General features: G+C 56.9%; 8 protein-coding genes across 8 annotated transcripts; 2 read left to right on the forward strand and 6 right to left on the reverse strand.

Moving 5' to 3' along the window:
* Nucleotides 1-17: 17 nt before the first annotated feature.
* Nucleotides 18-1820, reverse strand: BAUCODRAFT_109503 (uncharacterized protein). Its single transcript, XM_007679004.1, has one exon. The coding sequence runs from the start codon at nucleotides 1662-1664 to the stop codon at nucleotides 483-485; it is 1182 nt and encodes a 393-aa protein (XP_007677194.1). The 5' UTR covers nucleotides 1665-1820; the 3' UTR covers nucleotides 18-482.
* Nucleotides 1821-1909: 89 nt separating this feature from the next.
* Nucleotides 1910-3771, forward strand: BAUCODRAFT_506918 (uncharacterized protein). The gene is made up of 3 exons (XM_007679005.1): nucleotides 1910-2361; nucleotides 2426-3451; nucleotides 3531-3771. Exons 1-3 carry the CDS (start codon nucleotides 2154-2156, stop codon nucleotides 3575-3577), a joined length of 1281 nt encoding a protein of 426 aa, XP_007677195.1. The 5' UTR covers nucleotides 1910-2153; the 3' UTR covers nucleotides 3578-3771.
* Nucleotides 3772-4651: 880 nt separating this feature from the next.
* On the reverse strand, nucleotides 4652-6439 carry BAUCODRAFT_45148 (uncharacterized protein; the record flags this gene model as incomplete). Its single annotated transcript, XM_007678706.1, has 4 exons — nucleotides 4652-4780; nucleotides 4853-5002; nucleotides 5090-5247; nucleotides 5341-6439. Coding segments are annotated over 4 exons (1536 nt in total), but the record flags the coding sequence as incomplete, so codon positions are not given.
* Nucleotides 6440-11067: 4628 nt separating this feature from the next.
* BAUCODRAFT_507161 (uncharacterized protein) lies at nucleotides 11068-12791 on the reverse strand. Its single transcript, XM_007679006.1, has one exon. It carries the CDS (start codon nucleotides 12419-12421, stop codon nucleotides 11207-11209), a length of 1215 nt encoding a protein of 404 aa, XP_007677196.1. The 5' UTR covers nucleotides 12422-12791; the 3' UTR covers nucleotides 11068-11206.
* On the forward strand, nucleotides 12751-14989 carry BAUCODRAFT_109511 (uncharacterized protein; the record flags this gene model as incomplete). Its single annotated transcript, XM_007679007.1, has 3 exons — nucleotides 12751-13982; nucleotides 14064-14459; nucleotides 14505-14989. The coding sequence occupies exons 1-3, from the start codon at nucleotides 13223-13225 to the stop codon at nucleotides 14987-14989; spliced, it is 1641 nt and encodes a 546-aa protein (XP_007677197.1). The 5' UTR covers nucleotides 12751-13222.
* A 34-nt stretch (nucleotides 14990-15023) lies between these two features.
* BAUCODRAFT_506706 (uncharacterized protein) lies at nucleotides 15024-16727 on the reverse strand. The gene has a single exon (XM_007679008.1). The coding sequence runs from the start codon at nucleotides 16508-16510 to the stop codon at nucleotides 15059-15061; it is 1452 nt and encodes a 483-aa protein (XP_007677198.1). The 5' UTR covers nucleotides 16511-16727; the 3' UTR covers nucleotides 15024-15058.
* Nucleotides 16728-17357: 630 nt separating this feature from the next.
* On the reverse strand, nucleotides 17358-17597 carry BAUCODRAFT_71115 (uncharacterized protein; the record flags this gene model as incomplete). Its single annotated transcript, XM_007678758.1, has 1 exon — nucleotides 17358-17597. One exon carries the CDS (start codon nucleotides 17595-17597, stop codon nucleotides 17358-17360), a length of 240 nt encoding a protein of 79 aa, XP_007676948.1.
* Nucleotides 17598-18314: 717 nt separating this feature from the next.
* Nucleotides 18315-19292, reverse strand: BAUCODRAFT_55907 (uncharacterized protein; the record flags this gene model as incomplete). The annotated part of the gene is made up of 1 exon (XM_007678726.1): nucleotides 18315-19292. A coding segment is annotated over one exon (978 nt), but the record flags the coding sequence as incomplete, so codon positions are not given.
* Nucleotides 19293-19379: the final 87 nt, after the last annotated feature.

Raw genomic sequence — 19379 nt, forward strand, 5'->3', positions numbered from 1 at the left:
GCGATTATCTACAAATTCAGTCGTTGGCGCATGTACTCTCCGTAAGTCCCGCGATCTTGCGGACGGCGTTTACAAAGGATGCGCAGAAAGTCACGGGTAGTGTGATCATTGATGAGCCTGCTCCGTTGCTCACAAAGAGGTTTCGGCTCCAGATGTTCAAGTAGACAATCGTTTGAACAGAAACGCGTAAGGGACGGTAAAGCAACTGCTCAGGTGACTAGCGGACTTTTTGCGTTCCGGTCTAGACAGGAACAGAGAGTCAATAGAGAAGGGGCCTGTCTGAGCCTTCCTCGCCTCTGTTGTGACGCCCCCGGCTCAGCGTGGCTCGCCACTTATCGAAGATGCGCCTCAGCCACAAGCCGGGCAGGTCTGAGTCAATGCCGCAAAACACTTCCATACCACAACGCCACAAAACACACCACCAACACCTCGCTAATTCGTAAAGATAAGCTCATCACCTCCACCTCTTCCTCCTTCGTTTCCTACGAATTCATCTTAGGCTTACTCTTCGCCTCCTTCTTCTTCTTCGCCTCCTCCTTCTTCGCCTTCTTATTCGCCTCAACCTTCTCCTCATTCTTCCGCTTCAACGCCTGCCTCTCCTCCTCCGTCTTCTCCTTGACCTTGAAAAACCCCTCCAACCGCGCCTGCTGACTACTCTTCAAATTCTTCTGCAACCTCGCCGCGCCACTCCTCACACGGTCCTCATTGAACCCCTTTTCTTCCACGAGGAATTTGACCAACCCGTCCACATCAGGGCCGTTCCAGTGGAAGTCGCATTCCGGCGCGTCGGCGGGCCGGACATCGGGTTCGAGGAAGAGGAGGCGGGCGTCTTGGTATGGCCAGTCGTCCGGGAACGTGTATTTGCCGCTTTTGGTTACGGATTCGACGACTTTTTCCAGCGTTTTATGTTCGCGGATGAGAGCGAGTGCGACTTTGGGTCCGATGCCTTTGACCGGGTCTACGTAATCGCAGCCCAGCAGTATGCAAAGGTCGATAAACTGCGGTAAGTCCATCTCCAGTCCGCTTAGTACAGCATCGAGGTGAATCTCTTGAATGGGCTCTTTCCGCTGCTCGGAAAAAGTCAGGTGACGGAGTAGCACGGGTGAGTTGAAAGTAAGCGTGTCCATATCCTCGCTCGCCGCCGCATACACCTTCCCCGCTCGCGCCAGCACAGCACACTGCGCCTCCGCCTCCGTCGGCGCAATGATAAACGGCACCCCCATCAACTTCAACAACCGCTGCGCCTCGGCATTATGCTCCCGCGTCACCCTCACAGTCCGCCGACTAAACTTCTCCACCTCCTCCGCCGTCCCCGTTTCTTTCGCCTCCTCATGACTCTCCTGCGCCTCACTTTTCCGTTGGAACCGCTTCGCCAGCTCGCCGGACTTCAGTTTCGGCGGTGCGCCGTCGAAGACGTAAAGCGGTTTTATCCCGTTGTCGACAATACGGAGGGTGCGGTAGAAGAGGCCCATGAGGTGGGAGGTCGTTTCGCCGGTGTCGGACATGAGTTGTTGGCCGTCACTACGGACGGCGACGAGGAAGGAGTAGAGGGACATGGAAGCGTCGATGGCGACTTTGCGGCCGAATTGGTTTTTGATTTCGCCTTCTTTTATTGCGTCGGGGGCGTTGTCTTTAATGACCTGGGCGAGATTCTTGATGCCCATGGTGGCGGTGTTGATGAAGGTCCGCTTGGTGAGGTGGTAGTGATGAATCCAGTGAGCTGAGCCGGAATCGCGTGTCGTCAGGTCATGCCGCAGTTGGACGCGACAGAGGAAGCGCGTCTTGAGGACGCGAAGCACTTCCCGAATGACGTACTGTCTACGCACGGGCCATGTGTGCTGTGCCTACCTTCTTAGGAAGACTGCCTTGCCTTCCCTTCCACACGTGACGGAGCTTTCTAGTGCCACTGACTCGGCTGTCATACGGCAAACATGTACTGCAACATATCGCTCATCTTTTCCAGCCTCCAAACAGCGTCTCGAGCCTACCGTTTCCGACTCGGTAGAGGCGACCTCGGCGCCGAGGCTATGCGTTGATCGGCTTCAAGATGGGATGCAATGCTTCATTTCTTCACTCTGCATATCATTTCCTTTACGCCTAACCACATCTCGTCTTTGGCTTCATCCACCTCTCTTCCATAGTCATCCATCACAATGTTCAAGTCACTCTCGTCACGAGCCGCACGGCAACTCCTCCAACCCGCTACCACATCCTCCATCACCCGCCGCTATGCGCACGCGCCCGCCGTCTTCGACTGGAAAGACCCCCTAGGCAGCAGCAACAATTACACCGAAGAAGAGCTCGCCATAGCCGAGACTGCGGAATCATACTGTCAAGAGCGGTTATTACCACGGGTACTCGGTGTGCGATCCTCAACCCGCCACAACCCGCCACAACCGCATCGTGCTAACATGAATATATCTAGACGCCTACCGCAACGAAGAGTACGACCGTAACATCCTAGCCGAGATGGGTGAACTCGGCCTCCTGGGCGCCACAATCCAAGGCTACGACTGCGCCGGCGTCTCCTCCGTTGCCTCCGGCCTCATCACCCGCGCCGTCGAACGTGTTGACTCCGGCTACCGCTCCGGCATGTCCGTACAATCCTCCCTCGTCATGGGCGGCATCGACGAATTCGGCACGGAAGAACAAAAACAGAAATTCCTCCCCGGCATGACCAAAGGCAAAATCCTCGGCTGTTTCGGCCTGACCGAACCAAACCACGGCAGTGACCCGGGAAGTCTAGAAACAGTTGCGAAACCGCACCCAAGCAAAGAAGGATACTACAGCCTGTCCGGCTCCAAAACCTGGATCACCAACAGTCCGATAGCCGATGTCCTCCTCGTCTGGGCCAAGCTGCAAGAAACGGGCAAAATCCGCGGTTTCCTCGTCGAGCGCGAGAACTGTCCCCCAGGCACCCTGGAAACGCCGAAACTCAGCCACAAGAACGGCCTCCGCGCCTCCATAACCGGCATGATCCAGATGGACGGCGTCCCCGTCACGAAGGAAATGATGTTCCCCCACGTCGAAGGCCTCCGCGGTCCCTTCTCCTGCCTCAATAGCGCCCGCTTCGGCATCGCCTGGGGCACCATCGGCGCGCTGGAAGACTCAATCGCTCGCGCCCGCACTTACGCGTTGGAGCGACGGCAGTTCAAAAACAACCCCATCGCGAAGTACCAACTCGTGCAGAAGAAACTCTCCGACGCCACGACCGATGCCGCGTACGGGATCCTGGCCGCGTTGCAAGTGGGCCGGCTGAAGGATGAGGGCAAGGCGGCTCCGGAGATGATTTCGATGATTAAGCGACAGAACTGCGATCGCGCGTTGATCAATGCAAGGCATCTGCAGGAGATTTTCGGCGGGAACGCGGTGAGTGATGAGTATCATATTGGCCGGCATGTGGCGAATTTGTTCGTCACGCAGACGTATGAGGGGCAGAGTGATATTCATTGTGAGTTTTTCTCGATTCACTTTTTCACCTTTCCCGCAGACGTTGGGAGTGGCATTGGCTGACTTGTGTGTGTGTGTAGCTCTGATTCTGGGTCGGGCAATTACGGGGATCCAGGCTTTCGTGTAAGTACTGCATGGGTGTGGTGGAAGGTAGTCTGCATTTACTGGCGTCGCGCGGAACCAGGATGTTGGAGACGTGGCCGGGTTTGGAGTTCGGGTCGGGTTACGACTCGTGCATGTGCGGAAGACCAATGTATTGTCGTATTTTATGTAAAGACTTTCAAGCCTCCCGATACGCCGCCTTGCCTTGCCCACGAAGCAGAGACGGGGTATCTTCCTGAATAAGCTCACCCTTGTGCGCCGCCCGAAGATATAAATTGGAACGGAAACGCCACGACCGCCTCCCACAATCACACCACACCAACCACGCCCGCTCGAACCCCCGGCCAAACCCACACCTCCCGTCGCTCACCCATCACTACACCCCAACCCTCTGCAAAGCCCAAAGCCCATCCTACTCGCCCGCGCTCACATTCCTCGCCCCCATTGGCCCACCAAATCCAACCCCATACCCAGGCGTAGTGCCAGTCCCACCACCACCCGCAGCAGCAGCAGTAGTAGGTTTCCCACCATTCATCCACCCAAACCAACTGCCCCGATTACCCACCTTCCTCGCCCGGTCCTCCTCCTCCTCCGCAGCAGCGGCCGCTTGCACGAGTCGCAGCGGACGGGGTTTGGAGCCCATCATCACCGCCCCTCCCCCACCACCCACACGGGCGTCCCTGTCGCGCTCGCCGGAGCTGGTGGTGCTGCGGGGTGGGGAGGAGGGGTTGGAAGTCGAGCTTTCCAGGTAGGCGGGTGCGTACTCGTCGGTGGGGTGCAGGCTGGCGGGGTTGGAGATGACACTGTTCCGGTTGTTGACAACCTTGCTGTCCCGGTGATTACTGAGGTTCGGAGCGTTGTTCTCCTTCTCCATCTCCTTCTTCTCATCATCCCGGTCATCCTCACCCTCGCTGATCGTCGGCACGCTCGCGCCCGACACCACCCTCGACGACCCACCAAAGAACCCGTTCCGCACCCCCGTCGGCGAACCCAGCCCGGGACTCACCGGCCCCTGTCCCTGCCCCTGCCCCAGCCCCAACTGGAAGCCCGGAGAAGGTCCTCTGTACATGTTTGTCACGACGGCCGCGGCGGGCCACTCGCTATTGGCGCGACGGTGTCTGCTCCCGCTCTCACTTGTGCGTGTCGAGCTCGATCGACCGAGTGGGATCCGCGGGGCGGTGTCCGGGTTCTCGTTCGCGTTCGCCTTCTGCTGCTGCTGCTGCTGCTGCTGCTGATGATGTTCGTCTTCCGGAGGGACCTGGAGTTGCGCTTGCAACTTCTCCCGATCCTCCGCCGACACCATCTGCGTGACGGGCCTAGGTCGGCCGCGGCCACCACCACCCATGACACTTCTGGCACGTTGTAGGAAACCTTGTGGTGCCTGCTGCTCCACGGCGGCGACGGAGGGAGGTGGTGGTGTTTGTTCGGCCACACCTGCCGGCCGCCCACCCTCCCTTGCACCCTCCGCTGGTGGAGGCGGTAGTGCTTTATCCACCCCCAACGCCCCATCGTCCTTCCTCTTCGCTTTCGCCTCGACCGCCTCCTCCTGCGCCTTACTCAAGATCTGCTCCGCCAAATTCTCATGCTGCAGCAGGCGGGAGATGATATTGTTAATATACACCGTCAGCGCCTTGTTCTGATCCTTCAGACTCTGGATTTCGGCTTGGAGTCGCTTCGTCAGTACTCCATCTCCACCTCCTTCTACATCGACACCAGCATCAATCATGACTGGGTTACCGGCGTCAGTAATCACGCTGTCGTCGATACTGGCCAGTTCATCCGCAAGACTCTTCGTCATCATCCCGCTCCCGCTATTAGCGACACGATTATTCGAAGACCCGGGGCGAGAAGAACCGGTATGTGACGGTAAGCGGAGGAGATCACTATGCGCCGCCAGATCGCCATTAAGCGTCTTCTCGCTGAGTAGCAGTTGGAAGGACTCGTTCTCTTCCATCAACCGCGCATTCTGGATCTTAGCATCGTAGAGGTCTCGTTGGAGTTGCTGCAAGGCTCCTCCGCCCAAGTTCTCGACATCGACGAGTTTGATCTGCGCTTCGGCGAGTTCGAGACGGAGGGACTCGATGATCTTGTCTTTGTGCATGACGAGGCGGGAGCTGCTGCGGGAGTCGCTTCGTTGGAGGGACGCAGGTGGTGCGAACTGACCCGTGCCGTTGCCGCCGTCTGGATTGGGCGAGCTGTTTTCGCTCCGTCGGAAGCTCGAGTTGCGGGACATACTCGGTCGGCCGCCGTCTTCCAGCCCCGCGCGCAGTTCTCGCTGCGCGAGCGCTTCCTTCATACGCTGTAGCGAGATCTGCAAGTCCTCTTCTCTCACCGCAGCCTCTTCCCGCTCCTTGATCGTCGCCGCCCGCTCCGCTTCGAAGATCTGCTCCATCTCGCGTCGAGCTCGTAAGCCCTCCTTCCGCTCGTGCTCCAGCTCTTCGATGCGCTCGACATGCTCGTGAGCGGCTTCTTCCAGCATCGCTTGGTCTTTGAGCGTCTCGTTGAGTCGTCTCTGCAGAAAGGCCGCTTGCTTCTGCGAGTCGACATGTACGACTTCGGCCTGCTGGAGACGATCGTGCAGCTCGTCGAGTTTGGCCTGCATCTCCGCACGAACATCGTCAACCGTGGCGTCGCTGTCGGAAGATTGTTGCTTCCGTGCTGTGGCAGCCGTGCGTGCGGACACTGGTGCGCCATGCTTGACCGAACGCATCCTCGTGACTGCGGCAGCAGCAGCAGCGCCACCACCATTGCTGAGTGGTGGAGTGCTGACCTGAGCAGCCATGCTCGAAGGACTGCAACTTGGGGTGACAGTAGTGGGGGTGGGATTGGCTGAAGGTCTACCGCTGCCGGCGGGTGTTGCAGGCTTTTTACCAGTTGCTGCGGACATGGTGACGATGTCGTAACATGCCGCGTGACCGGTGAGGGGTGGGAATGTGTGTGCGCCGTTGGCCTTGTCTCACTGCAGCGTCACCGCGGGCTTATCAGGGCGTAAGCGAGGCCGCGACAGTTATGGCTTACAACGGAGCGCGGCCGTGCTATCACCATCTTCCCATCTCCAATCTCACCAACGTGGAACAGCACGTGAGCATGAAGTTGAGGAGAGTGAATAAGGTAGCATTGCAGGGCAGGTGGGTGAAGGAGGATTGGGTGGAAAGGAGGTCTTCCACTACACGGCAAGGGCACCACTGGCACTGGCACTTGGATCAATTCAACGGCGCGCGCGCCCACATTCTCGCGAGCTGCCGCGGCGACAGGGCCCCTGTCCCTGCATGCAAGCATTCGGCGCGGTTTCACATGTCAGTCTGGTACACCGACGCTGTCGCGGGAATATTGTTCGCTTCCACCATCACTCGACGCGGGTACGCTGTACTCTTCTCGCCTGATCTGATCCACCAATATTGCATTGTACCGCCTCACGAGAGAAGGTGCAACATTGCATCTTTCACTACCGTCAATGCCTCACGTGCTCCTGCCGCTAGCGAGCCGTAGCCGGACCTTGCCGACAACCTTAACCCTGCTGTGGCAGCTGTAAACGAGTCATGTAGTCCATCTCTGTTACCAACTCTTACAAGCGACTCCCTCCACATCACGGTATCCACAGCGATGGACACGCGAACATGGATCTCCGACCACCTCATTGCCCTCGTCGGCGCCGCGGACGCCATGACCGTCGACTTCGTGCAGTCGACGGCGCAAAAGGTGAAGAGCCCGTCCGCCTTGCTGGACAAACTGAGTGGCATTCTCGGCGAAGACGCTGATCTCAAGCGCTTCAGCGACGACTTGTTCCGGCGTGTCACTGGTGGAGGCCAGCCGGCGAACGGGCATCATGGGGACGTCAAGAAAGATGAAGGAAGGGTAAAGAAGGAAGCTAGGAAGAAGTATGCGCTAGTGGAGATGGAGGTGGAGGAGGAGGCACCTGTGGTGCAGAGGCGGGAGAGGGATGAGAAGAGGGAGAGTGGGAAGAGGCGGGAGCGAAGTCGGGATCGGGATAGGCATGGTAGGAAGTTGAGACGGCGAGATGAGGACTTTGAGGATCGCTGGGGTGATGAGACGCTCGAGGAGCCGGAGGAGGATTTCCCGTCCCCACCGGCGAAGCGAGCAAGATTCGAAGATGCGTCTGCTGCGGCTGAAGCGCAACCGGAAGCAGAGGAGGAGCAGCCAGAGGAAGACGAAGAGGAGCGCGACCGTAGAGAACGTATAGAGTTCGAAAAGCGCCTGAACAGCAAAGACAAGCAGTCAACCAAAAAGATGGCTGACGATCACTCGTCGAATCGCACCGAAACGGCAGACGCAGAACGTCGCGCCCAGGCCGGCAAGCTGACGGAGCAGGAGATGCGGGCTCTCCGTCTGCGGTCACGGCAGGACTACCTCAAGAAGCGCTCGGCGCAGGAGCTCGCCTTGTTGCGCAAGCAAGTGGCCGACGAAGCGGAAGAGGAGCGCAATAATCCCACCCTGACTCAAGTGGAGAAGGATGAGTTTGCGCGCAATCGGGAGGCGTTGCGGTTGGCGGAGGAGCGGGAGGGTATCGACGATCATGTTGATGGCTACGCTATGCCGGAGGACTATATCACCGAAAAGGGCAAGCTGGATATGAAGAGAAAGCAGGATGCACTGTATCAACGCTATGTCGACCGGGACGAGCAGGGCCGGGAACGATTCGTCACCGAGCATGAAGAGTGGGAGCGAGAGCAGCTTGCCAAGACCAAAGCGCAGATTGTCGTTGCGGATCGCGTGAACCAGGCCGACTACGAGTACGTCTTTGATGAAGAGCAGCAGATCAGGTGGGTCACGGATGCTACGATGAAAGGGGGCATGAGCAAGATGCAGTCGCAGGAAGAACGCTTGTTGGCGCAGCAATTGCTTGCGGCGGAGCGAAAGGCCAAGACGATTGAGGAGAAGCGGAAGACGTTGCCGGTGTATCAATATCGCGATACCTTTCTGCAGGCGGTGGCCGATTTCCAGATCCTCATTGTGGTGGGTGAGACGGGTAGTGGCAAGACGACGCAACTTCCGCAGTACCTGTATGAAGCGGGATATTGCAAAAACGGGCAGAAAGTCGGGTGTACCCAGCCGAGGCGTGTTGCAGCTATGAGCGTGGCTGCGCGCGTTGCGGAAGAGATTGGGGTCAAAGTGGGCAATGAGGTCGGCTATGCGATTCGATTCGAGGATGCCACTTCCGACAAGACCGCCCTGAAGTATATGACCGACGGTATGCTGCTCCGCGAATTCCTCACCGAACCAGATTTGGGCGGATACTCCTGCCTCATGATCGACGAGGCGCACGAGCGCACACTACACACCGACATCCTCTTCAGCCTCGTCAAAGACATCGCCCGCGGCCGCCCGGACCTCAAACTCCTCATCTCCTCCGCCACCCTCGACGCGCAGAAGTTCTCCGAATTCTTCGACGACGCCCCGATCCTCAACATCCCCGGCCGCACCTACGACGTCGAGATGAACTACTCCCTGCAACCCGAAGCCAACTACCTCTCCGCCGCCATCACCACCGTCTTCCAAATCCACCTCTCCCAGCCCATGCCGGGGGACATCCTCGTCTTCCTCACGGGCCAAGACGAAATCGAACAAGCCGAGCAATCTTTACAAGAAACCGCGCGAAAACTGGGCAGTGCGGCGCCGGAATTGATGATCTGTCCCATCTACGCCAACCTACCAACCGATCTACAACAACGCATCTTCGACCCCACGCCACCCAAGTGTCGGAAGGTAGTGCTGGCGACGAATATCGCCGAGACGTCCCTAACAATCGATAATATCGTCTACGTCATCGACCCTGGTTATGTGAAAGAGAACCGCTACACGCCCGCCACGAACATGGAATCCCTCGTCGCCGTCCCCATCTCCCGCGCCAGCGCGAACCAACGTGCCGGTCGCGCGGGGCGAACGGGGCCCGGGAAGTGTTTTCGGTTGTATACGAAGTGGGCGTATTACAACGACTTACCCGAAAGCACGACGCCGGAGATCCAGCGCACGAACCTGAATAGCGTGGTCCTGTTGCTCAAATCGCTGGGGATAAACGATCTGATCAACTTCGATTTCATGGATCCCCCGTCCCCGGACATGCTGATCCGAAGTCTGGAACAACTCTACGCGTTGGGGGCGCTGAACGACAAAGGCGAGCTCACGAAAATCGGCCGCCAAATGGCCGAGTTCCCCACGGATCCCATGCTCGCCAAAACCGTCCTCGCCGCGGACAAGGAAGGATGTGTGGAGGAAGTCCTGTCCATCATCGCCATGCTGGGCGAAGCCTCGGCGTTGTTCTACCGACCCAAGGACAAGAAACTCCAGGCCGATGCCGCCCGGGCGCGCTTCACGGTGAGGGAAGGGGGCGATCACGCGACGTACCTCAATATTTGGAATCAGTGGGTCGACAGCGATTTCTCCTACGTCTGGGCGCGGGAGAATTTCTTGCAGCAGCGCTCGCTGACGCGGGCGCGGGATGTGCGGGAGCAGTTGGCGAAGCTGTGCGATCGGGTGGAAGTCACGCTTTCGAGTTGTGGAGCGAGTAATCTTCCACCGATACAGAAGGCGATCGCCGCGGGCTTCTTCCCCAATGCGGCGCGCTTGCAGAGGGGAGGGGATAGTTATCGCACGGTCAAGAATAATCAGACGGTGCATATTCATCCTAGTAGTGTATTGGTGTCGAATAACAGTGCTGGGGCGGGAGGTGGCGGGGCCGGGGAGGCGAGTTCGATGTTCCGCCCCAAGTGGGTCATTTTCTACGAGTTGGTGTTGACGAGTAAGGAGTTCATGCGGAGTGTCATGCCCGTGCGGGCGGAGTGGTTGAGTGAGGTGGCGCCGCATTATTATGGGAGTGGGGAGATTGAGGCGTTGGGGGTGGAGAGGAAGATGCCGAAGGATGAGGGGAGTGCTGGGGGCAGGAGGAGGGAGGGGAGGTTGTGATCGTTTCGATAAGGTGGCTGCCAGAGCACTTTTGCCATCGTTCTGGCACCTGCAATAGCACGCTTGGTGGCTTAAGAGCCGCCTACTACAGGTGGTGCTGTGCATACGATGTTGTATTGCCCGTATTGTGCATGAAGCTCTAGGCTCTCCGCATAGGTCTGAAGACACTATTGCCGGATTGATCATCAAGACTTTGCAGTGGTGAACCGTTTTCTGCAGAAGCACTTCCGTGTGCCACAGACCCCGAGTCCTTCATTTGGCACAGTCCGAGATGGTCGAGCTTTGCGAAAAGGGTTGAATGCATGGCGTACCTGCCGCTGGAGAAATAGGGTGTTCCGGTGCCGGGACGCCCGGGGTCATCCGCCCATGGCTTGTCCTCGTTGGTCAGGCACTTATGTCGGCGGCTGTGATCAACTTCTCGCGTTCCGCCTCATTGCGGCACACTTTGCTGTAATGTATACGCAAGATATCAGTAATGTGGATGTCACAGCGCTGCCATCCAGCTCTAGCGTCGCTGCTTCAAGCCATGTTGAGAGGCTGCTCGCTGCCGAAAGGTTACTGTGCAGTTTTCTCTCATCTGGTTCAGCTCCACGTTCACGTTCCCGCAACTGAACTGTGGACTGCTGATCGTTGTCTGGACCAAAAAGGAGCATCTCGCTTCTTGTCTTCCTGCAAATATTCTTAGGTCCTGTACAATAGATAGATGGGTTGTGAGAAAGATGCGATGCAGCCTTCATCCATTCGGCCGGTGGGCTGTTGGTCGTGGTCCATTTGGCAGATGATCTGCGGAACTGTTGCCATTGGTCGCAGTTTCTGGACGCTCGAGCAGGCTAGCTAAGGAACTTGTGGTGTCTGCATTGGGCGCAGAAGGTGATCGCAATGCGTGCCACGGTATCGCAGCACCCATAGCGGGTACTGAGTAGTTGTGGCTAGGTGCCGGGTTGAAGCTGGGCACAGTATAGGATACGGTTGCACTTGCCGCCTGCAGACCAAACGACGTGGCAGTTTCCGACGGAGCTGTTGGCACATATACAGCTTCGGGATCGGGTTCAGATCGCTTTCGCTTCGGCTTCCTTGGCTTCCTGCCCGTGGACTCCCTTCCTAGCTCGGCAAAGGTACGCCTCCGACGTCTCTTGACGGGCTGCTCGAAAAGCTTATCGTCCGTGTCTAAGCCGCGCTCACGGTCCTCAGCCAGCGCCCGCTGCCGGATCTCCTCGAAATTCTTCGGTGGGACATAGCTCCTGACGGAACCTACAGGAAGAATGTCTCTCTCGCCCTTTTTGAGCTTGATAGCGGAAAGGCGCTCTAAAAAGGATGCTTGAGCTGCGATTTGCGGGTTCTTGATTGCTTCCGGCGGAACGATCAGCTGTTCACCGGGACGCAGGGCTGTTAGATCGCTTGGTTCAGCTCTCATTCCCGCATTGTCAGCCGCATTGACTTTCAGCGCCGTCAAGGTTGCAGGAACGAGGTCAGCATCAAGATCAGCGAAGTCTTCATGTTGACGAAGTGTTACCGGCTTCCCGATAAGCCTGGTCTGCGAAATGCCAACGATGTCCGCGACATGACCGGGCCGTAGAGCCTTCGTTATCGTACCGGCTTTCGAAACGTAGAACTGAGTGCCGAGGTCGGTGTGCCAGTTGCAGTTGTATATGTTGTTGTTGAGTTTGATGATTGGATTTGTCGAATGCAGATCGAGCACTTGGAGCATGCCATAGTCCTTTGGCGGCGTACTACGGTCATCGTTTTGAGCATCGTCATCACGATCACCAAGCGAGACTTGACGTTCGCTCGTCGGTTCTTTCACAATGAGCTTTCGCTTTCCATTGCGGGAGATCTCAGGAAGCGGTACTGCGTCGGGAACGAACGTGGTCAGGTCGAGGGTGAAGAAGAAGTCCTCCGTAGCAAGTTCATCGTACTCGTACTCCCATTCATCGTTAAGGTCCATCATCACGCATCAGCAGGTCGGTTGCCATACCCGCATGACTCGTGGAAGGCTTCAACCCGCCATCTTCGTGGCACACGTGTTGGTACTATTCGTGTCGACGTTGTATTACTCAGCTGCAAGTCCTTCAGTCGCTGCTTCGATGCTCTTTCATGCGAGGAAGAGTGCGGTCTTTGCGCGTTTCCTCCTCCAGTGAACGCAGTGCGTGCTAGATCGATTGGCATCTCGAATGCCCCAACCGAAAAGACGGCGGCTCAGGGTCCACCCAATCGGTGCCACGGCGGCTTCTTCCGATGCTTCATTGCGGTAACGGATGACCTCCAAGTCATTGGAGACGTGTGGAACCGCATGACTTAGACTCACGCCTATTGTTCGCGTGCAGGGTTCGATCATGCAAGTCCTAATGGCTCCGCTCTGTCTATTCCAAGCACTTTCCCTGACGCCTCAGTCACAGTGCCTGCCACTCTCTGTGACTGCACTGCCACCACCTCCGGTGCACTTGACGCTGAGGAGGCCACATGCCAACACGCTCGCCACAGATCACTCGTTTTCAGAAATAGCACTATCTCGACATACCCTCACCACGGCTAGTACTCTTTGTTTTCCATCATTAACGTAACCAGACCATTCGCTGAAGCTGGGAGGCGTACATCTTTCGCTATTCAAACTCTAGAGTGGGGCCTCGGTGTGTACCTAAGAGGGTTGTTCGACTTTTTATTGAACATATCGTCCGCGAGACCTAGCATGTCGGCGTGAAGCGTCCACCGCTATCAGTCCTAACTACCTCGAGAAGTGGTGTTCGCGGCCATGGGGCGCGCGGTCTGGGGATGTTTCTTCGCATTCATAGGCGTCTGCCTGCTGTACATCGTCGTTGTAGGAATTGGTATACATGTCACACCAGGCGGCACAGCGTCCGAGCGTCTCGAAAACGCGCAATGGGTCGCGAGTGGAAGCTGGTGGGATAGGCAAACGTGCAGGTGGGTGGAAGTGTGCGGAGCGTGGCACATGGTACACAAGGGTGGCTGGACTTGGAAGGGTTATAACGACAAGCGGCCATCAGAGTCGCGCGACCTCACATCCTTCTGGCATTCCAGTAATGAAGATCCGTCTACGTGGTCGAAGAAGGAAAGACAACTGCGGGAGATTCCGGCTTATGTTTTGGACTATGCACCATACGTTCATCTGTTCTCTGGAGAGCAGTATTGGCCAAGTGATATTGCGGAGCATCTAGTACATTCAACTCCGAAGGTCAACTATACTATCGTTGCAAGCATGAAGGATGCCTGCAACCTAACCAATTTGGACGAGCTAGATCGAATCGATGGAGCAATGCACGGCCGCTATATGTACCTGCATAGCGATGACAACGTAGAGGCAATGCCGCAGTGGCTTACAAGCACCCATAACATTCCGACCCGCCGTCTTGGCCTGAAGGAGGCCAAGACGGACGGCGAGTGGTCATACGAGGACGGCACTGTGGCGTCTGATGAGCGTAGACCGTCGAAGGACTCAGATCGCTCGAAACGAGCTAAGGCGAGCATGGACGGCACGTGCGGCGGTGGCAACAGTACCATTTGCACGCACAGCAGGTTTGGTCCATGCTGCTCTATGCATGGCTGGTGTGGCAGTGGTCCCGAATATTGCGGAGGTTCCTGCGATCCACTCCACGGCACTTGCGACGATCCTCTGCGCCCGCTCAATGGACCGCATTTTGATCTACGGAAAAGGACTGGGAAGCAATTCTCCAGCCGTCCCAGAGTCAACCAAAACAGAACCACGGATGGCAGATCCAATGCACCGGCGGTCCTCGTTGTCATAGACAAAGGCTTTGGCGTCGTAGACGCCTTCTGGTTCTTCTTCTACTCGTTCAATCTTGGCCAAGAGGTGTTCGGTATCCGGTTCGGCAACCACGTCGGAGACTGGGAACACACCATGATCCGCTTCCGCAATGGCACACCCGAAGCTGTGTACTTCTCCGAGCACGATTTCGGCGATGCGTACACCTGGGACGCGGTCGAAAAGTACCTACTAGATCCCAACGGCAGTGGCATCTTACTCTCCAGCCACGCCAACGACACTACGGCCTCAGCGGGATTTCCGCGACCTGTCATCTTCTCGGCGACGGGCTCGCATGCCATGTACGCACGTCCCGGTCTGCATCCGTACATTCTCCCTTTCGGTCTCCTGCACGATCAAACAGACCGCGGTCCGCTTTGGGATCCGAAATTGAACTTCAAGTCCTTCACCTACGACGACAAAGCGCAGATCCTCCGCGCATCGAAGCTTAACCCGCAGGCACCGACCGGATGGTTTGACTACGCTGGACACTGGGGCGATAAGTACTACCCGCTAGGCGACCCAAGACAGTATCGCTTAGCCGGCCAGTATCACTACGTCAATGGGCCCACCGGACCGAAATTCAAGGCCTTAGGTAGAGAGACGGTGTGCGAGCGAGCAGGAAGGGAGTGCGTGGTCAAGGATTATATCGGTGGACGTATGCCGCCGAAGAAGCTAACGTCGATTATTGAAGGCGGTGAAGAAGGCGGTCTGCCGGGTGGGAATAGGACAGATTAGTGCTGAGGTCAGCCTCATCCGATATGGAGTGTTGGTTGAACCGGCTGCGGTTGCTCAGTAGCTTGTGAATCACCCTGCTAATGCTGATGATCGAACAAGCGTCTTCGTCTCAAGTACTCTCAATCTTCGCTCTTGTGCAGACTTTTCACCGCCCACGGTGTCCGCTGCGCGCTTCCTCGCATTCTCAATTTCCCATTCGAATTCCTTCAACGCTCTGATCTCACTGCTTACGAAGAGTCCACCCATTAGACCGTCGAGCACACCAGCACTCAAACCCAGCGTGCTTATCAGCATTAGAATAAAGGCAACGTGACTGTAAGGAGACCACCACACCGCGACCAAGCAGGCTATGGAGATGGCGAGTTCGGCAACGAAGTGCGTGAGTCGCCATCTTCGCCAACTGCGTTCTCGGGCGGTGTAGCTGGCTATCAGCTCCAGAATCCGGTCGTAGGTCTCGGTGGGTAGAGTGCTAGACTCTGAAGAAACCGGTGCAGATAACCTAGCTGGATGCTCAAGGCCTACTTCCACCGAGAAATGATCGCTCAACGAGCATTGGAGCGTCGGATGGCGCATCGTCATGCCAACTTCGGCCTGAACGACTTGCCAGCCTTGAGTCTGAGCGTTAGTAAAGACGTAGTCCAATCGTTTCGCATTCGGGTCTGCCATTGTGTTGGAATCGAGCGCTCTCTCGTGCCCTTTGGTAAGATCCTTCCGCATCTGCTTGCTCCATCTCCACGTGTTGGCCAGACTATCGCAAGTCGTACCGTGCTTAACCAAGCATTCTTCCACCGTTGACGCTGCAGTACGTCGGCAGCGTGCCGAATCTGAGAATCTGTATGCCTTCGTTTCCGTCCAAGCATCCCTGACCGGCGAGCATGCCTCGATGATCTGATGACCCATGCTTTCGGGCTCCAGATTGAAGTCTCCCAAGCCTACCACCAGATGACCACGGTCGGCAGCATGCCGCATCAACTTAGCAATCTCCCACGCCTGAGCTACGCGATGACAAGCATAGCTGTCTCCGCGATCGCTAGCGTAAGGAGCATGCAAGTGCGTATTAAAGACCTCGACCACATGCTTCGCGCCTGGTCCGATTCGAATACTCGCACAAGCAACACCCTTGCCTACGTACCAGTCTCCCCTCCAAAAAGCGCTCGGCCTGCCGTTGAGAGGGTAGCGGTACATCGAACTTTCTTCGACTGGCCATTTGGTCAGGATGATCAGTCCGCCGCCGAAGATGCCGCTGAAGTAGAATTTGCCGTAAGGTAGGATGTGCTTGGTCAGAGCCCGGATCGCGGTGTAGTCTTCTTGCGTCCAGCATTCCTGGAGTCCTACAATGTTTGGTGGTGGGTCAGCCGCAGCGATTTGGCGGCCGATCTCGACGAGCCGTGCGTGGCGGTGTTGAGAAATGTACTTAAGGCCCCAGCAATTGAGGGTGAGGATTCGGACCTCGTCTGGCAACGTGTGACCGTCAAGGTGCACGCCTGATGATGGCTTGACAGCTATGGTCGAAGGCTCCATGTGTGTGTGCGGGCTAATCAGTTCAAACTGCACATTCGGAGGCTACCTACATGCACGTTGATAGTGGACTGCTTGATTGTAGCCTCTCAAGTCTGTCAAACGCCGGGAAGCAGCAAGTGAGACGGGCAGTACAAGCGCCAGCTCTACACAGCGACAATGCTCAAGGCAGGTTCGATAGACCCGAGGGAGCATCTTTACCTTAGAGATGGTACGTACTAGGAAGGAGTGGGAAGGGGTGAACAGTTTTAAAAACATCGACTCCGCACTCTCGGCTAGCAGAGCAGAGCGCTGCGGCAGAGTTCATGCGTGCAAGCCAAAGACTACTTAAGTACCGGAAGTCAATAATAACGCGCCAAATGCCCTTCCTCATATGCCAGCTCATGCTCTTCATCATTTCTTCGTTTCCTGCATCATCCCAATCAAGTAAGCCGTAAGCCAGTAAGTACATTCAAGCCCCGCACCAAGCACGAAGAAGGCCACAAGGCTCGATTCTTCAGGCTAGCTACGCAGAGCCTGGCCATTGGGCGAACGTTGTGACCTCCATACCCGTAGAAGTCACCCGCGTCGAAGCTCAAGGAGAGAAGGAAAGGAAGGCAAGCGCTGTCCTGGTGCGGAGCGCCTCCGTAAACAACTGCTGATAGTCTGTAAGTATATTCGTTGGATGTATGCATCGTGGTCGGTCGTTGTCATAAGCAAGTGGCCTGTGTCCGACTTGGAGTATCGAGCGCGACATGGTATCCCGAGATGTTGTAGAATTGCCTGAATGGGGTTCCAACCTCGACGACGCCGCAAGATGAAAAGATAGGAAGTCACCATAACGGTGGTTCAATTGCAAGCCACCGCATCATTACTGGAGTTCCTGGTCCTGGGTCACAAGCTCACGCAAGCGCTGCTGAAACGGCTGAGGGTTGCTTGCAGTTGGCAGATAGCTACGCGGGAATGTATTGTGCTGCCTATGCGGAGTCTCTGTGAATGGCGAACCAAGACGCGGGACAGGCTCGGCTAAGCGGCGAGGTACGGAGCGCGAGCCGGACGGACCGAGATCGAACACGTCCGGAAGCGTAGGAATAGCAGGCGCCTCACTCATGATGTGGTCCATGCTCGCTATTGGGACTGCAGAGGGCGGCGTGAACAGCTTGGCGAGATTGTCCGTTGCGCGAACGGCACCAACAGTAAAGCCGCGGTTACGAACAATGCCGCACTCATCACTACTCGGACCGAACACCCCTTGTAGTGGCAGGCGGTTCGGTTTCTCCTCGTCAGACCGGAAGCGGCGTTTCAGCGAAGTGCGTGGTGCGGTGGGTGCGCCAGACAGCTCGACCGGTGAGTCCAAAGATGGGCCATCTTTGAAAGCTGTGCGGCCCAATGACATCGTAGTACTCATGCTCTGCAAGAGTTGTGCTCGATTGCTACTCTCTTCGAAGGGCGACGCGAGAGTAGTAGCCGCCTGGAGGTCGGTAGCCAAGCTCAGCCCTGACTGAAGCGACAAACTCTTCTGATGGGCCTGAGAGCGTGGGATACGAGCGAACCAATCGACGGGACGAGTGGCACGCTTGCTGCTAGGCTGCTGGTTTGAGCTCTCTGATAGGCCGTCGCTTGTCAACTGCGCAATAGGTGCCTCGGGCTGCATGGAGGGAGCAGTCGCCGTAGCAAGAGACAGCTGCATATCGTGACTCCCAAATACCGACACATCGGGAGTGTGATCCATCGAGCTGGCCGAAGTTGAAGTGAAAGGTGACGAGCTACGAGTACGGATGAGTCGCTGATAATGAGCTGGTAGAGAAGGTCGTCGTTTGCACAAGGTGCGCAGCCTCCTGCGGGTCGCGCCGTCTGAGCGTGGCCACTGCGGGTTCTTCGCGTTCGACGTGCCTGGGCGAATGGTATCTGGAGAGTCTTCGCGCTGTAAGCGGTCGGATGCCAGGAGGTCTACGCTCGTACTTGCTCTGCGCCCACTCCACGTTCGCTTCGCCTTATTAGCGACACGAAAGCAGACACCAAGCGGCGGTGCAGTGCCAGCAAGCATCTTGAATGGAGTGACTCGGGGGTCAGAAAGGTAGGACAAGAAGGTGATCCATATGTGATCATCCATCGCTGGAGTCCACTTGACATCGCGGTGAGTCTTAACACGCTTGTTGTGTGGATATGATTCGTAGTCAAGAGACAGGTCAAGCTTGTCACCTTTGGTCAGGTCCTCCTCGAGGAAGGGATCGGTCGCATCAGATTCTGGGCTTGTGCAGCTACCGGTCGCGGTCGGAAGTGAGAAACCAGAGCTGCCGTAAGATGATACGGAAGAGTCAGAGAACGAAGAGCAGACCGAGCCAGAGCGCTCAAATGTCGGTCTCAGCTTGTCTCGACTGTCGGCGATGAGGCTCCACTCATTAGCAGGAGAGTCTCCCTCCATGTCGAAGCCGGTGGGCAAGCGCGGAGCTGGCGTCTTCGGTGGAGTGAACATACGCTGCAAGCTTGGCATCATCGGCGCAAGCAAGCCCTCCGAAGCTGCCTGCGGCTGAAGGAATGGACTCGACATTGGTTCTATAGCTTCCGACATCTCGATTGTTGGGATCGGAACGTCAGACAAGGACTCCTGAAACTGCTCCGGTATCGCTGCGCGTCTCCGCTTAACCTTGAACGTCTGCGGGCGAGGTGGTGGCGGCGGGTTCAAGGGCGTCTGTACCTCATCTTGCTGCTGCTCTGGAGTGCGGGGTAGGTTTCCGTCATTGTAGTGGAACTCGAAATTGGTTGGGAGTGTGATGGAAAGCGAAGGGCGGGGTGTTTGCGCCATTGTTGTTTCGATTGTCGCGCTCGACAAGCACAGAAGCAAGTGACGCGGTCTCCTGTCCTCCAAAGTGTGCGCGTGTGTGAATGTGTC

The sequence above is a fragment of the Baudoinia panamericana genome (assembly GCF_000338955.1).
Source record: "Baudoinia panamericana UAMH 10762 unplaced genomic scaffold BAUCOscaffold_7, whole genome shotgun sequence".
Lineage (NCBI taxonomy): Eukaryota > Fungi > Ascomycota > Dothideomycetes > Mycosphaerellales > Teratosphaeriaceae > Baudoinia > Baudoinia panamericana.

Bases quoted from the DNA above. Each gene is read 5' to 3' on its own strand.
- BAUCODRAFT_507161 (XM_007679006.1), bottom strand. From the start codon at position 12,421: ATGATGGACCTTAACGATGAATGGGAGTACGAGTACGATGAACTTGCT.
- BAUCODRAFT_506918 (XM_007679005.1), top strand. From the start codon at position 2,154: ATGTTCAAGTCACTCTCGTCACGAGCCGCACGGCAACTCCTCCAACCC. The intron at 2,362-2,425 runs GTGTGCGATCCT...GAATATATCTAG, and splicing joins GTTATTACCACGGGTACTCG to ACGCCTACCGCAACGAAGAG. The intron at 3,452-3,530 runs GTGAGTTTTTCT...GTGTGTGTGTAG, and splicing joins GGGGCAGAGTGATATTCATT to CTCTGATTCTGGGTCGGGCA.
- BAUCODRAFT_506706 (XM_007679008.1), bottom strand. From the start codon at position 16,510: ATGGAGCCTTCGACCATAGCTGTCAAGCCATCATCAGGCGTGCACCTT.
- BAUCODRAFT_109503 (XM_007679004.1), bottom strand. From the start codon at position 1,664: ATGGGCATCAAGAATCTCGCCCAGGTCATTAAAGACAACGCCCCCGAC.